Genomic DNA, 19,388 nt, shown 5'->3' on the forward strand with positions numbered 1-19,388 from the left:
CGACTGTACTTCGGAGCTTGCGCGCACCGACTGGATTCGGTATTGGGCGCACCTGGAGAGTCAGGACAAACAGCGCAAAGTGTTTCTGTGATGGTGCAAGCCGAAAATGTAGCGTTCGTTAGAACAGAGGTACGCGATTAAATTCTGTGTGATACTCGGTAAATCTGCGAGACGTTTGATATGATCAAGCAGGCTTACCCAGATGTTGCTTTAGCAAGAAGTGGTGTGTTTCGGTGGCACCAGGCCTTTTTGGAGGGCCGGGAAGAGGTAGCTGATGAAGACCGTGCTGGGAGACTTGTGAAAGTGAAACCGATGCTCATTGTCTTTTTTGACATCAAAGGCACCGCCCTTGAATTTGTTCCTCTTGGAAAAACCGTCAACGCAAAGTTTAAGTTGGAAGTTCTCAAGTGACTCAAACGAAAGGGTCAATCGGGTCCGACAAGACATCGCAGCCGATTGGAAGTTGCGCCACAACAACGCCCCGGCTCACACCGCCTTTCTTCTGAACAGCTACTTAATCAAGATCGGCATCCCATCGCTTCCGCAGCCGCCCTATAGCTCAGATATGGCCCTGGCCTTTTTTTCCTTGCCTGAAAAGGCTGATGAAAGGCAATCATTTGGAGACGACAGACTTTTTTCAAATCGACTCAGTCCTATTACTTTCCGGACCATCCCTGTAGGCGAGCTTAAAACAGCCCGCTGTTTGGCGCCAATTGGAGATTCCAAGGGTAGCCAGGTCGTTCCCATCTCATCTTTCCAACAGAGTGGAGGTATTTCTCTTCCTCTGCTTCCCCGGGGGATTCCGCGTACAATATTCTCAGAGCCGGAGTGTTTTCATACATTCGGACGACATGAAATAGCCAGCGTAGCCGCTGTCTCTTAATTCGTTGAATTATGTCAGTTTCGTCGTATATCTCTTACAGCTCATCGTTTAATCGACTGCGGTATTCGCCGTTGTAAAAGCGCAAATAACCATAAATATTCCGCAGAACCTAGCAGAACGGGAAATATGAGCGACTTGTAGAATTTTGTCCTTGTTCGCCGAAAGAGGACTTTACTTCTCCATTGCCATCAGTAGAACCTGTTGGCAAGAGTTATTCTGGTTGGATTTTGTAATGAAACCGAGTTTATACGTGGATATGTGACAATGGAGGAAACATGGCTCCATTATTTCACTCCAAGTCCAATCGACAGTCATCCGAGTGGACTGCTCACGATGAACCGGCTCCAAAGGACAGAAAACGCAACAGTCGACAGGTAAGGTTATATGACACCTATATTTTGGGAAGCGCATGGAATAATTTTTATTAATAACTTGAAAAGGAAAGGACCATCGACATAACGTTATTGGACCGCTTGAAAGCCGAAATTGCCGAGAAAACGGCTGTATTTGAGGAAAAAGAAAGTGCTGTTTCACCAAGACAATGCAATCAGTGAAAACGATAAATTAAGCTTCAAATTGATTTTGCATCCACCGTGTTCTCCAGATCTGGCCCCAAATGACAATTTCTTATTCTCAGATCTCAAAAGAATGCTCGCTGAGAAGAAATTTGAATAGAGTATCGCACTACAAAGATGGTATCGAAAAGTTGGGGGGTCTTTATAATCAGTTTATCACCCTTGAAGCCAATATGTTGAATGAAAAAAAAACAAATTTTGACAAAATTGTGTGTTTTACTATGGTAGGCCGGATAACTATTTAAATGAAATTCAGAGAAGATGTGCATCTTGTAATGATGTGTCAGATCAAATAATCAAATTATAATCTTACTGCTTCAGGCCCACTTCAATAACTCTAACTTCGTATATTAAGTATTTGGTTAAACTAAATTTAAATATGGGCTGCAATGCCTTTAATTTTTTTGTTTGGTCAATTATACTATATATACTTGTAAATGCACCACCTTTAGAAGTTTATAAACTCCTTACAAACTATGAAGTCGCCTTCAAGATTTGTTTTTCATCATTGTAATAAAAGGAATATTAAGTGATGCTTCGGAAAACACCTTACCAGTATAGTTCCTTGTTTTATTCCGAGTACTCAAGGAAATTACCACAATTTAGTGCAATCATAGCAATTTATTTGCCTTTTGTACTTTTTTAACAGCAATTTGGATAATTCCACTAACAAGCGCAAAGTGGATTAGATTCCAACTGTTCGACGCTTTGATTGGCAACATTCATGAGTGCCAGTCTACAGATGAATTGGCATATTTATATATGTATATAAGTACCTACATTTATGTGTATGTGCACCGGGACTCTAAAAAGGTGACTCTATTAAGGTGAGTTAACTTTTAGATGATTTTTAACTATAGTTTAAAGTGGCCACTCAGATAATAGAAGATTTTTAAGGTTAAGTGGATTAGGATTTGATATCAAGCACACAATTTATAAGTTAACATATTTTTGCACTTATACTACTGCACTTAAAAAGAGTAATTTAGAAGAAAACGTGTTCACTCATCCTCTGGCAAGCCGTAGTTTCGACCGATACCGCCTCACCCAACCGTATAAGCTGATCCTTGAAAAACATTGGGACTTTTACAATTGATTGAGTCTCGTATCGGATATTTTCTTCTTGGGAAAAACGAGGTAGGCTCCGTACTATAAAATTATTAATTTTTTTGCGAATGTATTGGGTGAGTAGCGTTTTTTTTTTAAATTAAGTTGAGGGTAGACCAAATATCTCCTGTCATCAAATAAACAGTCGTCGCACTCGCGACTTGTCTTCCACGTCACTGAAGTTGTAGATAATTTCGTCTATCTTAACATCAAAAACAATTACTTCGGACTGATTAGGCAATTGAGAAGTAAAGTCCTCTCTCGACGAACAAGGACCAAACTTTAGAAGTCACTCATTATTCCTGCCCTGGTATATGGGTTCTGCAAAAGATTTATGGTTCTTTGCGCTTTCGCCACGGCGAATATCGCATTCGATAAAACGATGAGCTATATGAGATATACGACGACATTGACATAGTTCAGCGATTTAAATGAGTATTCGACGTAGTACCCGTCGAAGGAAGCATAAGAAGAGGAATATCTCCACTCCGTTGGAAAGACCAGGTAGAGAAGGACCTGGATACACTTGGGATCTCCAATGGGCGCGAAACAGCGATAAGGGAGAAGGATTGGAGCGCTGTTGTAAACTCGGTTATAACCACGTAAGCGGTGTCTGGGTCAATAGGGAAGAAGAAGAAGTTGAGTACAACAGTGTGCTTAAAATGATTCCTAGTGGCATCACAACTCACAGAGCATGTTTTAGGTATTTTTTCCATCACATTGATACTATAGTTATACGAGGTCTGTTTAAAAAATGAGTTAAAATTTAATTTTTCTCAAAAAATATTTATTTATTAATCAACTTATATTTTGTTCTCCTCAAGATCAGATATAATACACTCACCGTTTTCCCATCCTCAAAGCAGTTCTGATGTGCACTTGAGCTCTTTCAGCGATTTTTATGGCCTTGGCTATCTCGAGCTTTTTCATTGAGACGATTGGACTCTGGTTTGCATGTCAAAATCATGATTCGTCACCAGTTAAGATCCTTTTAAGCAAATCTGGATCGGCGTTGATGTCCTGAGATGTTCATGCGACGGGCTTTTTGGTCAAAATAAAAAAAAAAGTAAAAAATTAACTTAAATCACGTCCAGTACGTAGTTAAGAAAATATAACAGCCATAGCTGAGAGTACACGAAGACCGGAGAGAGTCGATACAGCTTGTACAAGAACTGAAAACGTTCAACCTTCCCAAACGACATGGCTTCGCTCTATGGGCTCTTGAAAAGTTTTAAGAAGATCCGACGTTTTCGAGCCAAATTTTGTTAAGCGATGCGGTCCATTTCTGGCTCAATTGGTATGTAAACAAGAAAAATTCGCGCATTTGTGACAAAGACCAACCTGAAGAGATTCAAGAGCTGCCAATTCGTCTAGAAAAAACAGCAGTTTGGTGTGGTTTGTGAGCTGGTGGAATCATCGATAGATGATAATAAACATTTCCCATTAAATTTGAAGTATCTGTGTTTTTTTTTATTATTATTTATTTAACTTTATATATTAGGAAATACAGGAGCATCCTAATACTATTTTAATGCCAAGACATAACAAATATATACATTTCTTGAACACATCCATATACTCATACATATTTATTTTTTAACTAGACATAACAATTTGTTTTTAGAGACGCCTCAATAGTTAAATTATTGCTGTAATTTGTCGGCTCAGCATGCAAAGATCCAACAAAGAGGTATTATACTATACAAAAAAAAAAATTGTAAGCAAAATATTTTAAACAGCAAGGAGGAAGACTACACAGAATTTAATCTTTAAAGTTTTATTAAAACTTTTCTATATTTGCCTGCAATGTGTGGGTTCAAGCGGAAAAGAGTAGTTGGATGATGATTTTCTTATAATGAAAAGAAAGGTTCTTCAAACTGCTACAAATGAACATTGCAGTGGAAAGCTTTGCAGCAAAATCTATAAGCAGGGGGTTGGTGGATAAAGTAGACCGCATACCCCCACACATTATTTGGTAGAGAAGGCTTCAAGTCGGACTAAAAGAGTGTAGATGACGCAGGAGCATGTGACTCGCCAGCGGAACCCACAACATGGACCAGTACCATTATATAGACGCATAAAAATTACTAATGAAGTGAGAGCCGGAATCTATTGCTCTGAGCTGGATGCTAGGCGAACCTTTATTGGTCAGATTAATGCAGTTTCTGCTAAGTGGAAGCCTTTGCGGCCAGGAAAGTGGCTGAGATAGCTAACGACGTACGAAACAATATAGAGATGTTTATTATACACATATGTATGTGAACAGCCAGGCGGCAGTTAAGATAATCATTTCAATACTGCCGATACAACAACAAAAACGACAATCATATCAAATCGCGTTGCAACAGAGAATGTCCTTAGAAGCAAGGATCAGTATATATGTATATACTAGGTTTCAGGCCACAACGGAACTCCGGGAAATGAAAGTTGATGAGATTTTTAAAAGTGCCATCCGTCTGGCTACCGAAGCAGTATAAGAAATGCAGCAGTTATTTAGCAGAGGATCGGGGCGGGATGGAATGCTTTAAGGACATACAGTATCGCCAAGATAATGTGCAAAACCCTCGCAGAAAAAGACGCATGCTTCTCGCAGAAGTATATGCTTCTCACAGAGGCTGCAGGACGATTCTTCGCATAATGACAAGTCACCACATACTGACATCACATGCGAGCCAGAGGTACATAAGTAACGAGAACATAGCCTTAACAAGAACTCACTTGATCTAGAAGCTTTTTAGTTCAAGGGGCTAAATGAGGTATCAAGTCTCTCTTAAAGTTCGCAAAAAAAGGAGATTTGAAGTCTTGTCTGGCGAGTACTTCAGCTCAATTTAAACTGAACCCCCATATGGCAGTACTAAGGATAAGTAGATCTATGTATGACGTAACAGCCGGCCAGTATAACCTTCTTCTTCTTCTTTATTTGCGTAGACACCGCTTACGCGATAATAGCCGAGTTAACAACAGCACGCCAGTCGTTTCTTCGCCATGGTCGTCATCAAAAGGGGGTCTATCATCCGGGGCTTGTTGCTTCCTTTCATTGGGGGTGTTTTTTTTACGTGGCGGGTTCCAAACCCAACGCACAACCCTGTGGAGGGGATGTTTCGCCTTCAAACGGATGGTCTTAGGCTACCCAGAGGATATTTGGTCAAAGACAGGAAGTCGTGAGCTGAGTGAATGGCGATCAGAGAACTTTCCTCATTTGCGTGAACTTCTACACATGACTCCATCCTCCAGTATAACCACCAAACCTTAATTTTTTCGGGATACTATGATGACTCATGGAGTGTGTGGATTGCTGCCTGACCAATAACGTATATTTTGCTTATTGACGAAGCCACTTAGCTAGAAATTAGCCTAATCGCTGAAGATGATTTTTCGATGGAAATCCGGTTGGTCAAGCAGCTTCAGTTTTTGCGTAAATTTGATCTTGTAAGAATGTAGGCCAAGATCTTTTCGCAAAACTCGCCGGAACGACGTCACAGAGATGCCCAACGCTTGAGAAGGACGTGTGAGAGTCTGATTTGGGTCTTCCTCAATTCATGTGCTAGCTGTAGCAATATGCTCGACCCTACGGGCATTTCATTGTCTCATTGGCAAGGGAAATTTTGTACTGTGCCTGTTGATTCAAATTTTTCCACTAGACCCACAATTGTTGTTGTCCTGTCACACGATTATGACGACCGTAAGTTGGACGTAGCGCTCTTAAAGTTGAGACTTCTGAGTTTCGGTAGTAAATTTTAATAATTTCGATTCGTTGTCGGGTCGTATATCTTTCCATGATGAAATGGCAGATGCGTCAAATGGCCAAATCCTTTCGAATCATCTTAGGAATAGGTGAAATCGGATGAAAAACCGCTCAATTGTCACTCATAATGATAATTATAGTGAATTAATAAGAAAAAATATCGCAGAACACTGAGCTCCCATGAGAGCACTGAGCGCTGGAAAAATTGTGTCCGACCTACATACGTCCCCTTCTCTCCTTCTGATCAGGTGGTCAATTCCCCATAAGTTTTTTATTTCTTATTCACACTCTTTAAGCTACACAAAAACTATGTAGTAACTTTTGCCAAACAGCTTTAATCAGTGCCATATTTGTATATTTCAACAGCAGAAGTAAATAACTGTTTTTGTTTACTGTTTTTATTAACACATTTACAGCAAATCTTTCCATTGTCGACTTGCAGCAGGCCTTGACTGTTTACCAACATTGCGGTGTCAACTTTTAGGCGCGAACTTCACGCTTCAACTGCGTTTCTGCAGCAAAAGCTTACAAAATAAGCTTCACTCTACACACCTGCATAGATTTATGTTTTTGTTTGCGAAAATTGGCATAAGTAAATCAACAAATTGAGGTTGGACAAAAATAACTGGGATAAACACAAAATGAGTAACCTACTTTTGCTGTATATTTTGCGGCGCATTTTTCGTAAGCCGTCAACCACACCCACACTCATATACATTTGTCTAGTCAGCACTTCCTGATGTAGTGCAAAAAGTTCTTGTTTACGTTGCTTAGCAAATAAATAAATATTGGCCCTGTGAAAAACTTTTCCGTCGATTTTTTTGACACTTTGCTATGAGCGAAACCACAAAGGGTGTCCTGCAAGCAACTCATTCATATACTATACATACACACATATATATAGTATACTTGAATATGTACTCATCTATAAAAGTCTGTAGGTGTGTAAATGAGCGTTTAAGACTAATTTCCATTGACAGTTGCGTCGTCTGATCGAAAGAGCGCCTCCAGCTCTAAGTAACTGCCTATCCTATGCAAATGGAACACACACACATACATACATACATACATACATGCATTTACAAATGTATATTACGCAGTTCTTTCTTCATTCTTCTTCTTATGACGGCAAATATCGGAAAACGGACAAACAACACTTCGCCCACTTGAGTGTTGCTCTCCGCCTCGCACAGCCAATAGGTGGTGTGCGTCTTTGTTTTGTCTTCTTCGAATGGACCACAATTCACACAAACACATGAAGCCTAAACAATATAAATATTGTTACCTCATTTCAAAAGTATTAATAAAAAATTGTTGAATATGACGAAATAAACGAGTGGGCTTGTCGATTTTGTACTATCAACGATAGGGCATCTAGAGACTGAGGTTAGCTGAAGGCAGTTGCGAGCGATTTTATACCTTTCCGTTCAACGTTACAGGCCTTACTGCCTTAACTTTCCCCAAATTGCTTGAAGTATTCTTTGTTAAGCTCCTACTATACGGTTCGAACTTCGGATTTAGCCTCAATTTGTCGCAAGCAAAGATGTTCTTTCGCACTCTTTTCATATTTTTCTTTGAGTTAAGTAATAAGCGTTTCTTATTCATATCCATCTGCCTTCCTTCCTTTAAGTTAGCTTATCAATAATGTCTCTTGGTTACACAAATGCAGTGTTGAACTCTCCTTTTGGTTGGCTTAAAACTTGCCTTTACTTGCAATCACCTTGAATTGTGTTGTTGACATTGAATGCTGCGCTTTGCATAGTCCAATGTAAGCCAAGGCTATTGTGCACTATCTACTGCTAGTAGAGTTCAATTCGCAATTCTTAGCAGATAAATCGCTTTTGTTTGTGCGATTTTCTTACTTTCTTTCTTTCTACTGGAAATGCTTGTGCATTGGTCTCTTTCACCTGTCAATTGCAAGCGTTTGTGTTGCTTGCAATGATATAGTTGTTTTGCTGTCGGTTTGCCGGTGGCTTTAAAATTACGAGTTTAATGTCGTTTTGAAGATGTTCGAAAAGTTCAGCTACTTCTCCACGTTACCTGTGGGTTTATTATTTGTAAATTTACATAAAAGTATTTCAAAAGCGAATAACGTAATTCCAATAAACTATGGTTTTTCTGAAAATCCAAGTATAATTAAATTGAAGGTCATATGTTAAAAATTTCTTTTGGGACCAATATCGGTATGGTAGTTTCTGTTGCTGTCATTTCATTTAACAAAAAAGTGCCGAGAAATTCTAAAAAAAATTATCAATATTTCTTTCGTCGCCCGTAATCCCCACCAGATGTAATACACTTATGCCAACGATTCCACCTCACGAAACACTTTTCATAAGCACTTTTTGGGATGGCCTTCAGATCCTTCAGCGAATTTTGTTTTATCTCTTCGATGACTGAAATGGGTTAGGCAATTTCAGTTTGGAGAACACGAAAAAATCACTCGGAGCCAAATCTGGTGAATACGGGTTGATTGTGTAAAATCCATGAATTGTTCTTCCATAATTCTAGCCGTTCTCAGGCAAATGCCTCAAAATGGCCAAAAAGCTGCTGCATCAAACTACGAATATCAAAAAAAAAAAAAAAAACAATGAACATCACCTTGACTTTTGAGCGGCTTTGACGTGGTTTTTTGGGTTTTGGCTTGTTTTTTTCCCTCCATTCCGTTGATTGTTGACTTGTTTGCATGCCAAACTCTTAAACCCTTGTTATAATGCTAAGGTGGGATCGGAATTCGCACTACCAAGCGTGTCCAAATATAGCTGTTGACGGTACTCTTTTTGAAAAAGAGTGCAACTTAATCGGGATCTGTCGATATTGGAACCCTTTAGCAAATGGCTGCCATTTCAACACACCGATCACAATTCTTCTTCTTGATTCCGATCACAATTAGATTCTTGAAAATTTTACATAAATTATTAGCCAAGGCAACTCTATACCAACCATATCGGATCAGACCAGTATAGCAAAATTCAATCTAGATTAACATCTTTTCATACCCGTTTATGGTATAAGAAACGTACCAGTGAAGGGTATTATTAGCTTCAGTGCAGCTCGGGTTAACAGTTTTTCTATTTCTTTCACAATAGCTGTTATTTCTTCTAACTTAAATAAACACTCGATGACAGATCGTACAGTTATTGATATCGCAAAACGAGCAATGATCGTTATGCAATGAGTTAGGGTCTTGAGTTTCTCCTATAATGTATTATACTGCTATGAGTAAAAAATAGTAAGCCTTTTTCATAATCTTAAAATTCTTAATCCACTCTTCATTGTCTCCCTCAAAGTAATCCTCTTGACCCCAATACACTTGTGTGAACGTTTTTTCCAATTATCGAAACAGTTGTTAAAGTCAATTTCCGGAATAGCCTTCATCGCCTGATTTAAGCGATTTAATAGCTTCAACTCCAAATTTAACGAACAGCTTGCGAAGAATCATCGCAGTATGCAACGGTGCATTATCGTCGTGCAAAAACCAACCCGTTTCATTTTACGAATAGCTTCGCGCAAACGCCACATAGTACTCAAATAAATCCTTGATAACAGCTTGGCTAGTCGGAAGGAGTTAGGAGTGCACCTTACCTCGATAATTGAAGAAAACTGTCAACATAACCTTGATTTTTGTTCTGCGTTTCGAATTCGGCTTATCTTTGCCACGATATTCGGCCAATTGATCGTCTGTTTTCCGGACGTAAGCACAGAAGACTTACCGCCAGTAATAATATGTTTTGTGACATCCGGGTAGTCAGAAAGCATTGTTTCGAAAAAAATTAGGGATTTTGGAACCCATCGTGCTTTCACCAGGACCTTTCTTAGGACCAAATTGATCTTTCAAAATGATTTCCACTGATCCTTCCGATATTCCAACGATGCCAGTAAGATCTCTGACTGCTAATCTTCGATTCTCAAGCACCAATTCCTTTATTGTCAAAAACTTGCTCGCCACAAGCAATTTTGACCAAAGGCTTTTTGAAACATTCGAAACGTTTCGACAACAGAAATTTGATTCCGTACACAAAATTTAATAGAACTTCTTTATAAAATAATTTTACTCATCTTAAAAAATTGCCGATTGCACTTTATGTACTTTAGAAAGACAAGCGTATACTAAGCACTAATGGTTATTTAGAAGTGACATTTATCACAGATGTCACTGACAGTCATACCAACCTAGAAAACAAATATTTCGACGAATGGTTTTTCACGCCAATTTTAAATAAAAAAGTCTTACTATTTTACCATGGAAGCATATTTGCAGTTAATTCTAACATTAAACGAATGGTCCACATGGTCCAATACATTTTTAGGATATCTATCGACCAGGAAATATATAATAGCTTTTGTGCACAATTCGTTTCATTTGCTCAGTTGCTTGGCTTTATTCCTTACATATGTGACCAATGACATTTTCTTACATACATATATATCTACAAAATGATAACAGCAATTGCGAAGGACATTCAATGTTGATATTCTGTGCGTCTATATAATGGTTATTGTGTTCGAACGTGTCAAGCAGCAGTACAATCATGGCAACAGTATTCGGTCTTATTTACAAATGCATTAAAATGACCCTTCCTATTGCATTTAAAGTGTAGTCGAAAGCACCGTTTAGTTTATTTTAATGTTAACATACACGCAGTTTTTACACGTTCAAGAATATATGAATTTAATATAATGAAATGACTTTAACGTTGTATGAAAAACTTGCATGTGCTGCAAAATGTTCCGAAAAGGGTTGAAGTTGGTGTATAAATAAATAATAATAAATAAGCGAAAAGTGAAAACAAAGCGATTCAGGATTTCCTTTCTTGATCTAAAATTGAGAAAATACACAAAATTTCAGCGGCGTCCTAGTTATATCTGTTTACTGATACATTACTATGGTTAATGTTACAAAACAAACTTAGATTTGTTTTTAGGTCATCCATGGAGTAATTCGGAATCATTATAGCAGTGGAGGATATGTTTTCCAGCGCCGTGGGAGATCGCATATAACTCGCAAAATATAAAATTTATTTGTAAAAAAATGTATAAATATACCTTTGAAATTGACAATTGTTTGAATTTTAATTGCCAAAAATCGCCTTTTTCGGCAATCACACTAGGTGTGTCCTTAAGGGTTTACGGGTTTAAACAAATTTTTGTCATATTAAATTCTCATGAATATTGCCCTAAATTTTCAAGTTGATCCGAGTAATAGTTTCGAAGATACAGCCTTGAGAACATGTGTGCTCTAGGCTGGCTGGGCTAAGTGCGCCGTCTTTAAACGCATTTTTCTCGAAACTGTGTTTTTGAAGTGGGCTGGCAAGATTCCTCGAGAGCTTCTCAACCGATATTCATAAAATTTTACACAGGTCTTTAAGATACAATTCTTAAAGACTTTGACGAAGGAATTATCCTGCCAACGCTGGCGCATCTTTTTTCTGAGGATTCATCGGAAATGGCGTCGCAATGGCCGAGTTTAAAATATTTTTTCCAAAAATTTCAGATATTGTTTTGCTAATAGTTTATGTTTGTAACAATAAAAAATATTAATAAAATATTTAATTTTTTATATGAGGAAAAAATTGTTGAAAAAAGGCTGTTTTTTTACCCGAGGAAACCCAAGCATCCCCTTAAAATAATAATAAATAAAGTAAAAATAAAAAAACTCTTTCGATTTGTCTTTTATATCAACATTTTGAAAATATCACAGCTCTAGTCTCATATTTTTTCATACTGCAATAACTGAATTTCGAAAATGGATTTTAAAAATTGATTTAGAGGTATATTTACTTAGATTTTTATATGAGTATGTTTCTCAGTTTATTTACACTGTTGCCAATGTTCTTTCCGATGAAAAAATCACAAGGATTTTCCCAAAAAACCCTCGATTTCTGCCTAATTTGTGAAAAATAACTAAAGTGATTTTAGGGGGTATTTTGGTCTAGGATTTTGAAAAAATAGATTTTTTTTTGCATATTTTGAAAGTTTAGATTTTCAAAAATATGACCGTGGAAGGATTTTTCAAAATTCGACTTATTTTCGGAGATACAGCCGATTTTGTGACGTGGCGTCCGTGTTCACTAGTGTCACCGTGTCTCCTAAACTTTAAACGCGTTTTTCTCGAAACTACTTTTTTTTAGGTGGTTGACATGATATGAGTTGAGTTCTACTAAACCGATTCCTTTGAAATTTGGTAGATACATATCTTTTTTATACAATGCTCTATCGTATCTGGCGTGGATTTCTAAAAATTTGATTTGAAGTATTTTTAAAAAATTCGAAAAGGTCGAAAAAATCGGGTCAAAACAATTTTTTTTTTCTAGTTGACACCATTTTGTTATTTTTTTTTTTAAAGGTCAAGCCGATAACAACATCCTTACTAATGAAGAATCTTCTTGTTTTTTGTGTTTTAGATCTCTACAACGGTTGAAATCACGTCAACCAGGACGCACCGTTTTTTTTTGAAGCCCCCACTCTCGACGAATTTTGGTTTTTTTTCTTGCAATTTTTTTTATATTATTAAAATGCCAATAAAAAACATATAAAAAAATGGATACTAAAAATGTCTTTCACTTTTTTTTTATCTTATTGTAAAAAATACCTAAAATTCATGCGTCTAGACCAGAATACCCCCTTAAAATATCTGAAAATTTCATTGAAACCATAGTCAATCGAACAAAATTCCTTTAAATTCTCTCTAGATAATTTGTATAGCACTCATACCGTACATACATATGTGCTTCAAAGTCTTCATCAGTGTGTAGTCAAATCAGAGCAACGTTTTTTGTTTCCAACCAGCGTTGGCTAATGACATGTACACTGCCACAAAAGCCATGGAGATGCCAGTACTGCTTTCGCCTCACACCGACCGGTGTGACCTGCTGTTGACCAGTGTGAATGCTTTTTGTGCATATGCTTTCATTACCCCTCGCCAATATACGGGCAAAAGGTCAATTTATTCAATTGTTTATTAAGTTTTCATTGGAAATTCTCAGAATGTTGCAGGTGAAAGGACAACAGCCAAACGCTCGATATGTGTGCATGGAAAATTATGCTTCTACGAATATATAGTAGCGTTCACCTCTATGGAAACTGATATAGAAACACACACAGAGAGCCTTGCACGCGCCTATATGTATGCTATGGTTCCAGTAAACAAAAACGCTGGCGCTTTTGTAAATGCACTGTCCGAACGGCACTGGGCGCCAATTGTAATTCTGCGTGTTGTTTTTGAGATATCCTTGACACTTGCGAGTGCAACGACACTGCGCCGTGTGTTGTTGTGCTTGCTGCTTGCATTGTTACGTATTGCCATCCTACTCTCCTCGAGGCAGTTGACCAGCGGCCATAAAATTGTGTTGTTTACCGTCTGTTACCGAGCACTGAATTTCCTTGAAATTTCATAAGCCTAAAGTCATATTTAAATACGTAAAATTGACGCGTGTGCTTCATTGTTTATGTGTGTGGAAAAAATTATATTATACGTGCGGCATGAGGCAAAAATGTTAAGCCAAAAGCACAATAGCAATATTGGCCTTAATGAACTGTTGTTCGTCGAGTATTGAGTGTATTGACATTGTATTGGCAACACTGTTGTGATTGACGTACACTTCTTACATTGTGGATGCATTATTTTTAAATCTCTTCTTTTGTCTTTTTGGAGAGAGCTCATTGCGCTGCGGTGTCCAGCTGTGAGTGAAGCAAAGGCCAAAGCCCTTTGCTGTTTACTTTGTAGCCAGTGTCCCTAACCCTACAGGATTATAATTGCACAATCAGCTCCAGGTAGTTGCTATGAGAGTATTTGTGATAGTGAGGAATAGTGTTTTTTAGAATATTTTAAATGCGAGAGTAAATATTAGTTAACTCACTCGTTATAAATATTAAAATTAAGATTTGTGACAGTTGTGTCTTCAAGATGTCATTGTTGGACAATACTAAACTGAAAGCTCTTTATAAATTAAGTCGGTTCATATCATTCTGGAGTAGCTAAACTCCTTTTAAAAAAATAATTGCATACTTTTCATGGAAAATTCCCAAGGGATTTAATCCTCAGGAATTTCCGAGTACCATTGCTGTAGAAAAAGCTGATAAAATGTCAGCTAAATGCAAATCGGCAGATACCATTTCTGGTAACAAGGAAGAATTTAGCAATTTCACTCGGAGCAACAAGACTCCCCGATCGCCTGACCGACAGACTATAATACCCATAACACAGAGCATTGAAGTTGCTATGCCAACTTGGGTTAGTTGCGATCGGGGAGTCTTGTTGCTCCGAGTGAAATTGCCAAATTCTTCCTTGTTACCAGAAATGGTATCTGCCGATTTGCATTTAGCTGACATTTTATCAGCTTTTTCTACAGCAATGGTACTCGGAAATTCCTGAGGATTAAATCCCTTGGGAATTTTCCTTGAAAAGTATGCAATTATTTTTTTAAAAGGAGTTTAGCTACTCCAGAATGATATGAACCGACTTCCTTTATAAAGAGCTTTCAGTTTAGTATTGTCCAACGATGACATCTTGAAGACACAACTGTCACATCATTAACAGTGAACTCAAGATAATTATGAGCGAAGAAAAAAACGCACCCTCCGCTCTAGGAGAGCTAATACATGAGTTAATTTCTCTCCACGGCCATAAACAAAGACACTTTTGTAAGTCAGCACATGCGAAATATAATAGACAAAATATGTAAACTGCATAAACAAGTAGTAAGTGAAGTGAGATAGTTGGCATCTCACCCGATCACTCAGTCGAAAAGAGGCCGCACTAAGTGCACTGATGAACCAATAGTAGAGGAGGAGACTGAACAACGACCGAAACGGACATGTATTAATTCGGCAAAAACTCGGGCGAGAACAAGTTTAACTGGCCAGTTTAAAGTCACTTATATCAAATCAACCAGAGTTAAAGGCACTGAAAAGTCGCCACCAGCGTCTCAATTAGGCACACAGACAACACAAGGGACTAATTGCTACCCTTTGACACAAAGGACACCAAGTTCAATGAAGGAACCGTAAAGCATAGTTGCTAGGAAAGCTAACTAAAAGACTGCGAAAATGCTGAAAACAAAGCCCCAAGTGATAGCGAACTCAAAAAAATGGGAATCTTGCCTCCTGCTAAGGTTCTAAGTAAAATTAAGTCCGACTCCAAGGAGATGGTTAGTGTGGTTCCTATTCCAAGAGCCTTGAAATGGTGTACATAGATTGCATTGCAATTTAAAATGAGATTCTTCGGCTGCATGTCGCGAAAGCGACAGTTTGCAGGAGCGGCTATACCCATTTTGAACAGGTGTGAAGGTGCCCAGTGTAAAATGCAGCTACTAGCCGGAATATGTATGAGTGATAGAAAAATTCTTATTTTTACACTTCTTACCATTTGCAAAGGCTCCAGTCCCGGTTTAATATGGCTGCCGTGAAGAAGTTAAATAAATGATTAAATGGGTCTGACTTTTCACGTTATTATTCGGCCATGAAACGTTTGTCACTACGTAGTGATTTTTTTAAGTGCTGCAAGGCTTGTTGCTCCGTCATCTTGTTAGGGTCACCTGTTATGATGAGCTATTGATATTACGTGAAGGTCGAAATAGTTGTTCGGCACTTGCTCATCATTGATGGTAACGTTGACCTCATCTTCGGTACCAATAATGTGTTTGGCATGCAAACCCCAACAAACAGTAATATTTTCTAGGTGTACGAGAGCCTGCAGAATGTATGCAGAACTGTGCATACTTCAATTATAAAGGTGTTTGAAAATGTGTGAAGCTATCTCTACATAATTATTATTTTCACAAGGAATATGTCATAAGAAAACACATACAAATACAACTTTATGTATGTAACTAAGGTTTTGAGAAACACCCATTTCGTGATACTTGTTACGCTAGATTAAAAATATAAATCTTAGTGTGGCAAAGCGCATGAGGATAAGGACTTAGATTTTTCTGTTGTTGAAATTGGCATCATACGAGTATAATGAATGAAAGTTTATACATTTATGAACATTACAGTCGCAATCATTTCTCTAAGTGTTTCTTCAGCTGTCAATGCCCTTGCATGATGTGTTAAATCGATCCAATAGGATTAGAGCGGACTTCTTTAAGCCGATAGTTTGCAAAAAGAGCAAAAACCTACAACAACGCTAGCTTTGTGCGCGCATTCAACACTCAGCGGTGTGTCTACGCTGAGTTGTGATTGTGATCATTTGAAGCGTAGGCGTTACATGGAATACACTCAACGCCATATTACTCGGGATGATGTTGCTACAGACCATATGTGCATTCCAAAGGAAGCCCTTAGGTATTAACTTGAGGTATTCGCGCTACGATTGCCACAATAACTAATGACTTTGGGTCGAGCGATTGAAGTGTGACACACAATTGCTCTTGCGCTCTTGCCAATCAGTGTTAACTATCAACACTTGAGCATAGAACCTAGGCACACACCCACCAACCGCAAAGCATTGGTTAGGACAAGTCAATGGAGGTGTTGGTTTACGATTCGTAATTGTAGAATCGGCATTGATGCTCTTAACTGAATCAGCGAAAGTGAAATCTCAGCTCGTGGCCAAAAGGACTGCGCGTCCAACCGACACAAAGCTTCGGCGCTGACAATGGCGTTACTTAAGAGGATTTCTGCGCGATTCTTTCGTTTGTAGCGTTTGTTAGTTTATTGTTGTGGCTGAAATATGATCATTTGGATTTATTTGCTATCTTGATGGCGCGCGTGTTTGAAGCTTAGAGGCCTGTCTTCCGGCGGAGGTTTTTCAGCTCAGCTTGTTCTTATGCCACTTGAGTTTCATTCTTAAAATAATTCTAGGAGTTAAATTTTTTGCTTTCTGTTTTGGTTTTCGCATGTATCAGTGGGTTCTATAAAAGCGCTAGAAACTTGTGGCAGGTAATCAGTGCAAGTGTACGCTTCTAGTAAGAAACTTAGTTCAAGACAATTTAGATTCCAATTTGTTTTTTAGCAGGAAAAATGTTCAAAGTGGTGAGTGCTACACATAAAATTGAATTAAATTAATTTTAAGGAATAATTTTTTTTTTTTTGAAAATAGTACTTTCGAAAAAAACGAACTGAATTGGAGGAATACAATTTTGCATACTTTAGAATCCGTGTGCGTCGTTATTGGTTGACGATTCTGTCAGTTCTTTCGAAATTTGTAAATGTGTGATCAGACTATCTTTTTCTGATCACTATTCGATATTTTATGTGTTTTTGGGCGTTGTTTCATATTCGGATCATTAGCCAAAATATATTGGATTAGTCTTCTAAAATGTTATTAGCTTTTCTGGAGTTCATAGTAAAATTTGGCAGCACTCTTTCGATCTTGACATAGGTTCATGTAGCCTTGTCCCACGATTCATTCTAATGAGATCTAACCAGTGTTAACTTCGTTCTTCGTTTTCGCGGATTGTTCGTCGTGAATGGACTTTACTTCTCAACTTCTTCTTGGCGCAGATTGTGTGGTCTCCCTTTTTGTGCATGCTTGCTTCTTACTAGTTCTTCGCCGCCGTATTTGAAAAGCTCGGCCGGCAATCCATCGACTCCCGCTGCTTTGTTGTTCTTCAGAAGGGTATGGAACGTCTGCTCCATCGTCATCGATTGGGAGTTCGTTCATCATCTCCTGGTGTTATGCTTTCACTACCATTCAGCAGGCTGGAGAAGTGTTCCCTTTATAATTTTAGTATGCTCTGGGCATCAGTCACTAGATCACCTCTGGGGTGCTCCGGTCTTGAAACCTTCTGTCAGTCGCCGCATCATTTCGTTGAATTTTCGTACATACCCTGTCGGCAAGCTTGCCAAGCTCTTCGTACTTACGTATTTCGGTGTCTCTCTTTTCTTTTTTGTCTGCAAATGCGCCTCTCTTCCCTCTTCATCTTACCAGATGTTCTTTTGGCTTTTCCGTAGAGTTTGCAGCTGAACGTTTGTTTTTACTGTTTTTTTCTGCATAGACGCGGGTGCCTATCTTGGCTGCAACAAGATAGTGGTCCAAGTCGATGTTTGGACCTCGGAGCGTAGGCACGTTTAAAACACTGGATATGTGTCTTCCGTCTATCACATCATGATCGATCTGGTTCGTTCTTGTAAAGAAGTAAAACTTTTAAGAAGTGAAGGTAATTAGTTGAGTTGACGTAAAATTTTAGAATGGTTGGTATAGAGAACAACTCAAACCCTTAATTTTGACAATATATCTCAAGCAGAGGGTTCAGCAAGGCCATACGATTTATGGTCGTTGGTTCTTTTTAGTATCTGATTATCTGAACTGCGAATGTTTTGTTGACATATCAACTGCCTTTCAATAAAATAATTTAACTTTTTGTTAAGTATTCTTGAAACACTTCAACTTATGCTAGAATTAAAATATTAACCACGAAAGAAAGAGAAATAAATTATACTATTCTGTAATTTTTATTTATTTCAGTTCAGCATCCTCTTCGTTTGTGCGCTGGCTAATGCAGCATCCGATAACTTAGCCGTGCTACCGCCAGCTCCACTGGCAGCCGCGCTGCCGCTCTACAAGTCCGCGCTTGTTGCTGAACCCACACATGTTGAAGTGCACGAACCCGCCTTGGCGAAAGTGGGCGAATTGGTTGAGAGTGTACCCACTGCTGTTTCCCATCAGAGTTCAACAGTTGTGCATAGCAAAGCTCAACGCATTACACCGTTAGTGACACCTGCCGTCCGCTCATATGCCACACCCGCTTTTCGAACTTTTGCTGCTGCCGCACCGTTTTTGCAACACACACCGCTACTGCGCACAATACCATTCGGTTTAGGTCCAGCTGCCGCTTTTGTTCACGCCAACGCTCCAGTACAGGTGCGCTCGTTCGCTTCGGCTGCTCCATTCCCGGCACCGGTCTATCGCTCTTATGGATTCTCCGCTTTTGGTCAGCCGCTGGTCTATACCTCTGCCGAATTTAAGAAATAAATTGCCAACAACTCTGACGTGCGGCTTATTGGACGAATATTTTTAATTGATTTCCACACTTTATTCCCTTTTGCGACCCATAAATGTACGTTTGGAAAAAACAATAAATCCGGAATTCTGTAAATAAAATGCATACAAATGTTTTGTAAATTATCTATGTAT

At 38.5% G+C, this 19,388-nt stretch overlaps 1 protein-coding gene across 1 annotated transcript; it reads left to right on the forward strand.

Moving 5' to 3' along the window:
- The first annotated feature begins 1,158 nt into the window (after positions 1 to 1,158).
- On the forward strand, positions 1,159 to 19,332 carry LOC120777174. The gene is made up of 2 exons (XM_040108332.1): positions 1,159 to 1,257; positions 18,720 to 19,332. Exons 1-2 carry the CDS (start codon positions 1,159 to 1,161, stop codon positions 19,224 to 19,226), a joined length of 606 nt encoding a protein of 201 aa, XP_039964266.1. The 3' UTR covers positions 19,227 to 19,332.
- Positions 19,333 to 19,388: the final 56 nt, after the last annotated feature.

Source organism: Bactrocera tryoni, chromosome 5, assembly GCF_016617805.1.
Source record: "Bactrocera tryoni isolate S06 chromosome 5, CSIRO_BtryS06_freeze2, whole genome shotgun sequence".
In the NCBI taxonomy this organism is placed as follows: Eukaryota; Metazoa; Arthropoda; class Insecta; order Diptera; family Tephritidae; genus Bactrocera; species Bactrocera tryoni.

Bases quoted from the DNA above. Each gene is read 5' to 3' on its own strand.
- LOC120777174 (XM_040108332.1), top strand. From the start codon at position 1,159: ATGGCTCCATTATTTCACTCCAAGTCCAATCGACAGTCATCCGAGTGG. The intron at 1,258-18,719 runs GTAAGGTTATAT...TATTTATTTCAG, and splicing joins GAAAACGCAACAGTCGACAG to TTCAGCATCCTCTTCGTTTG.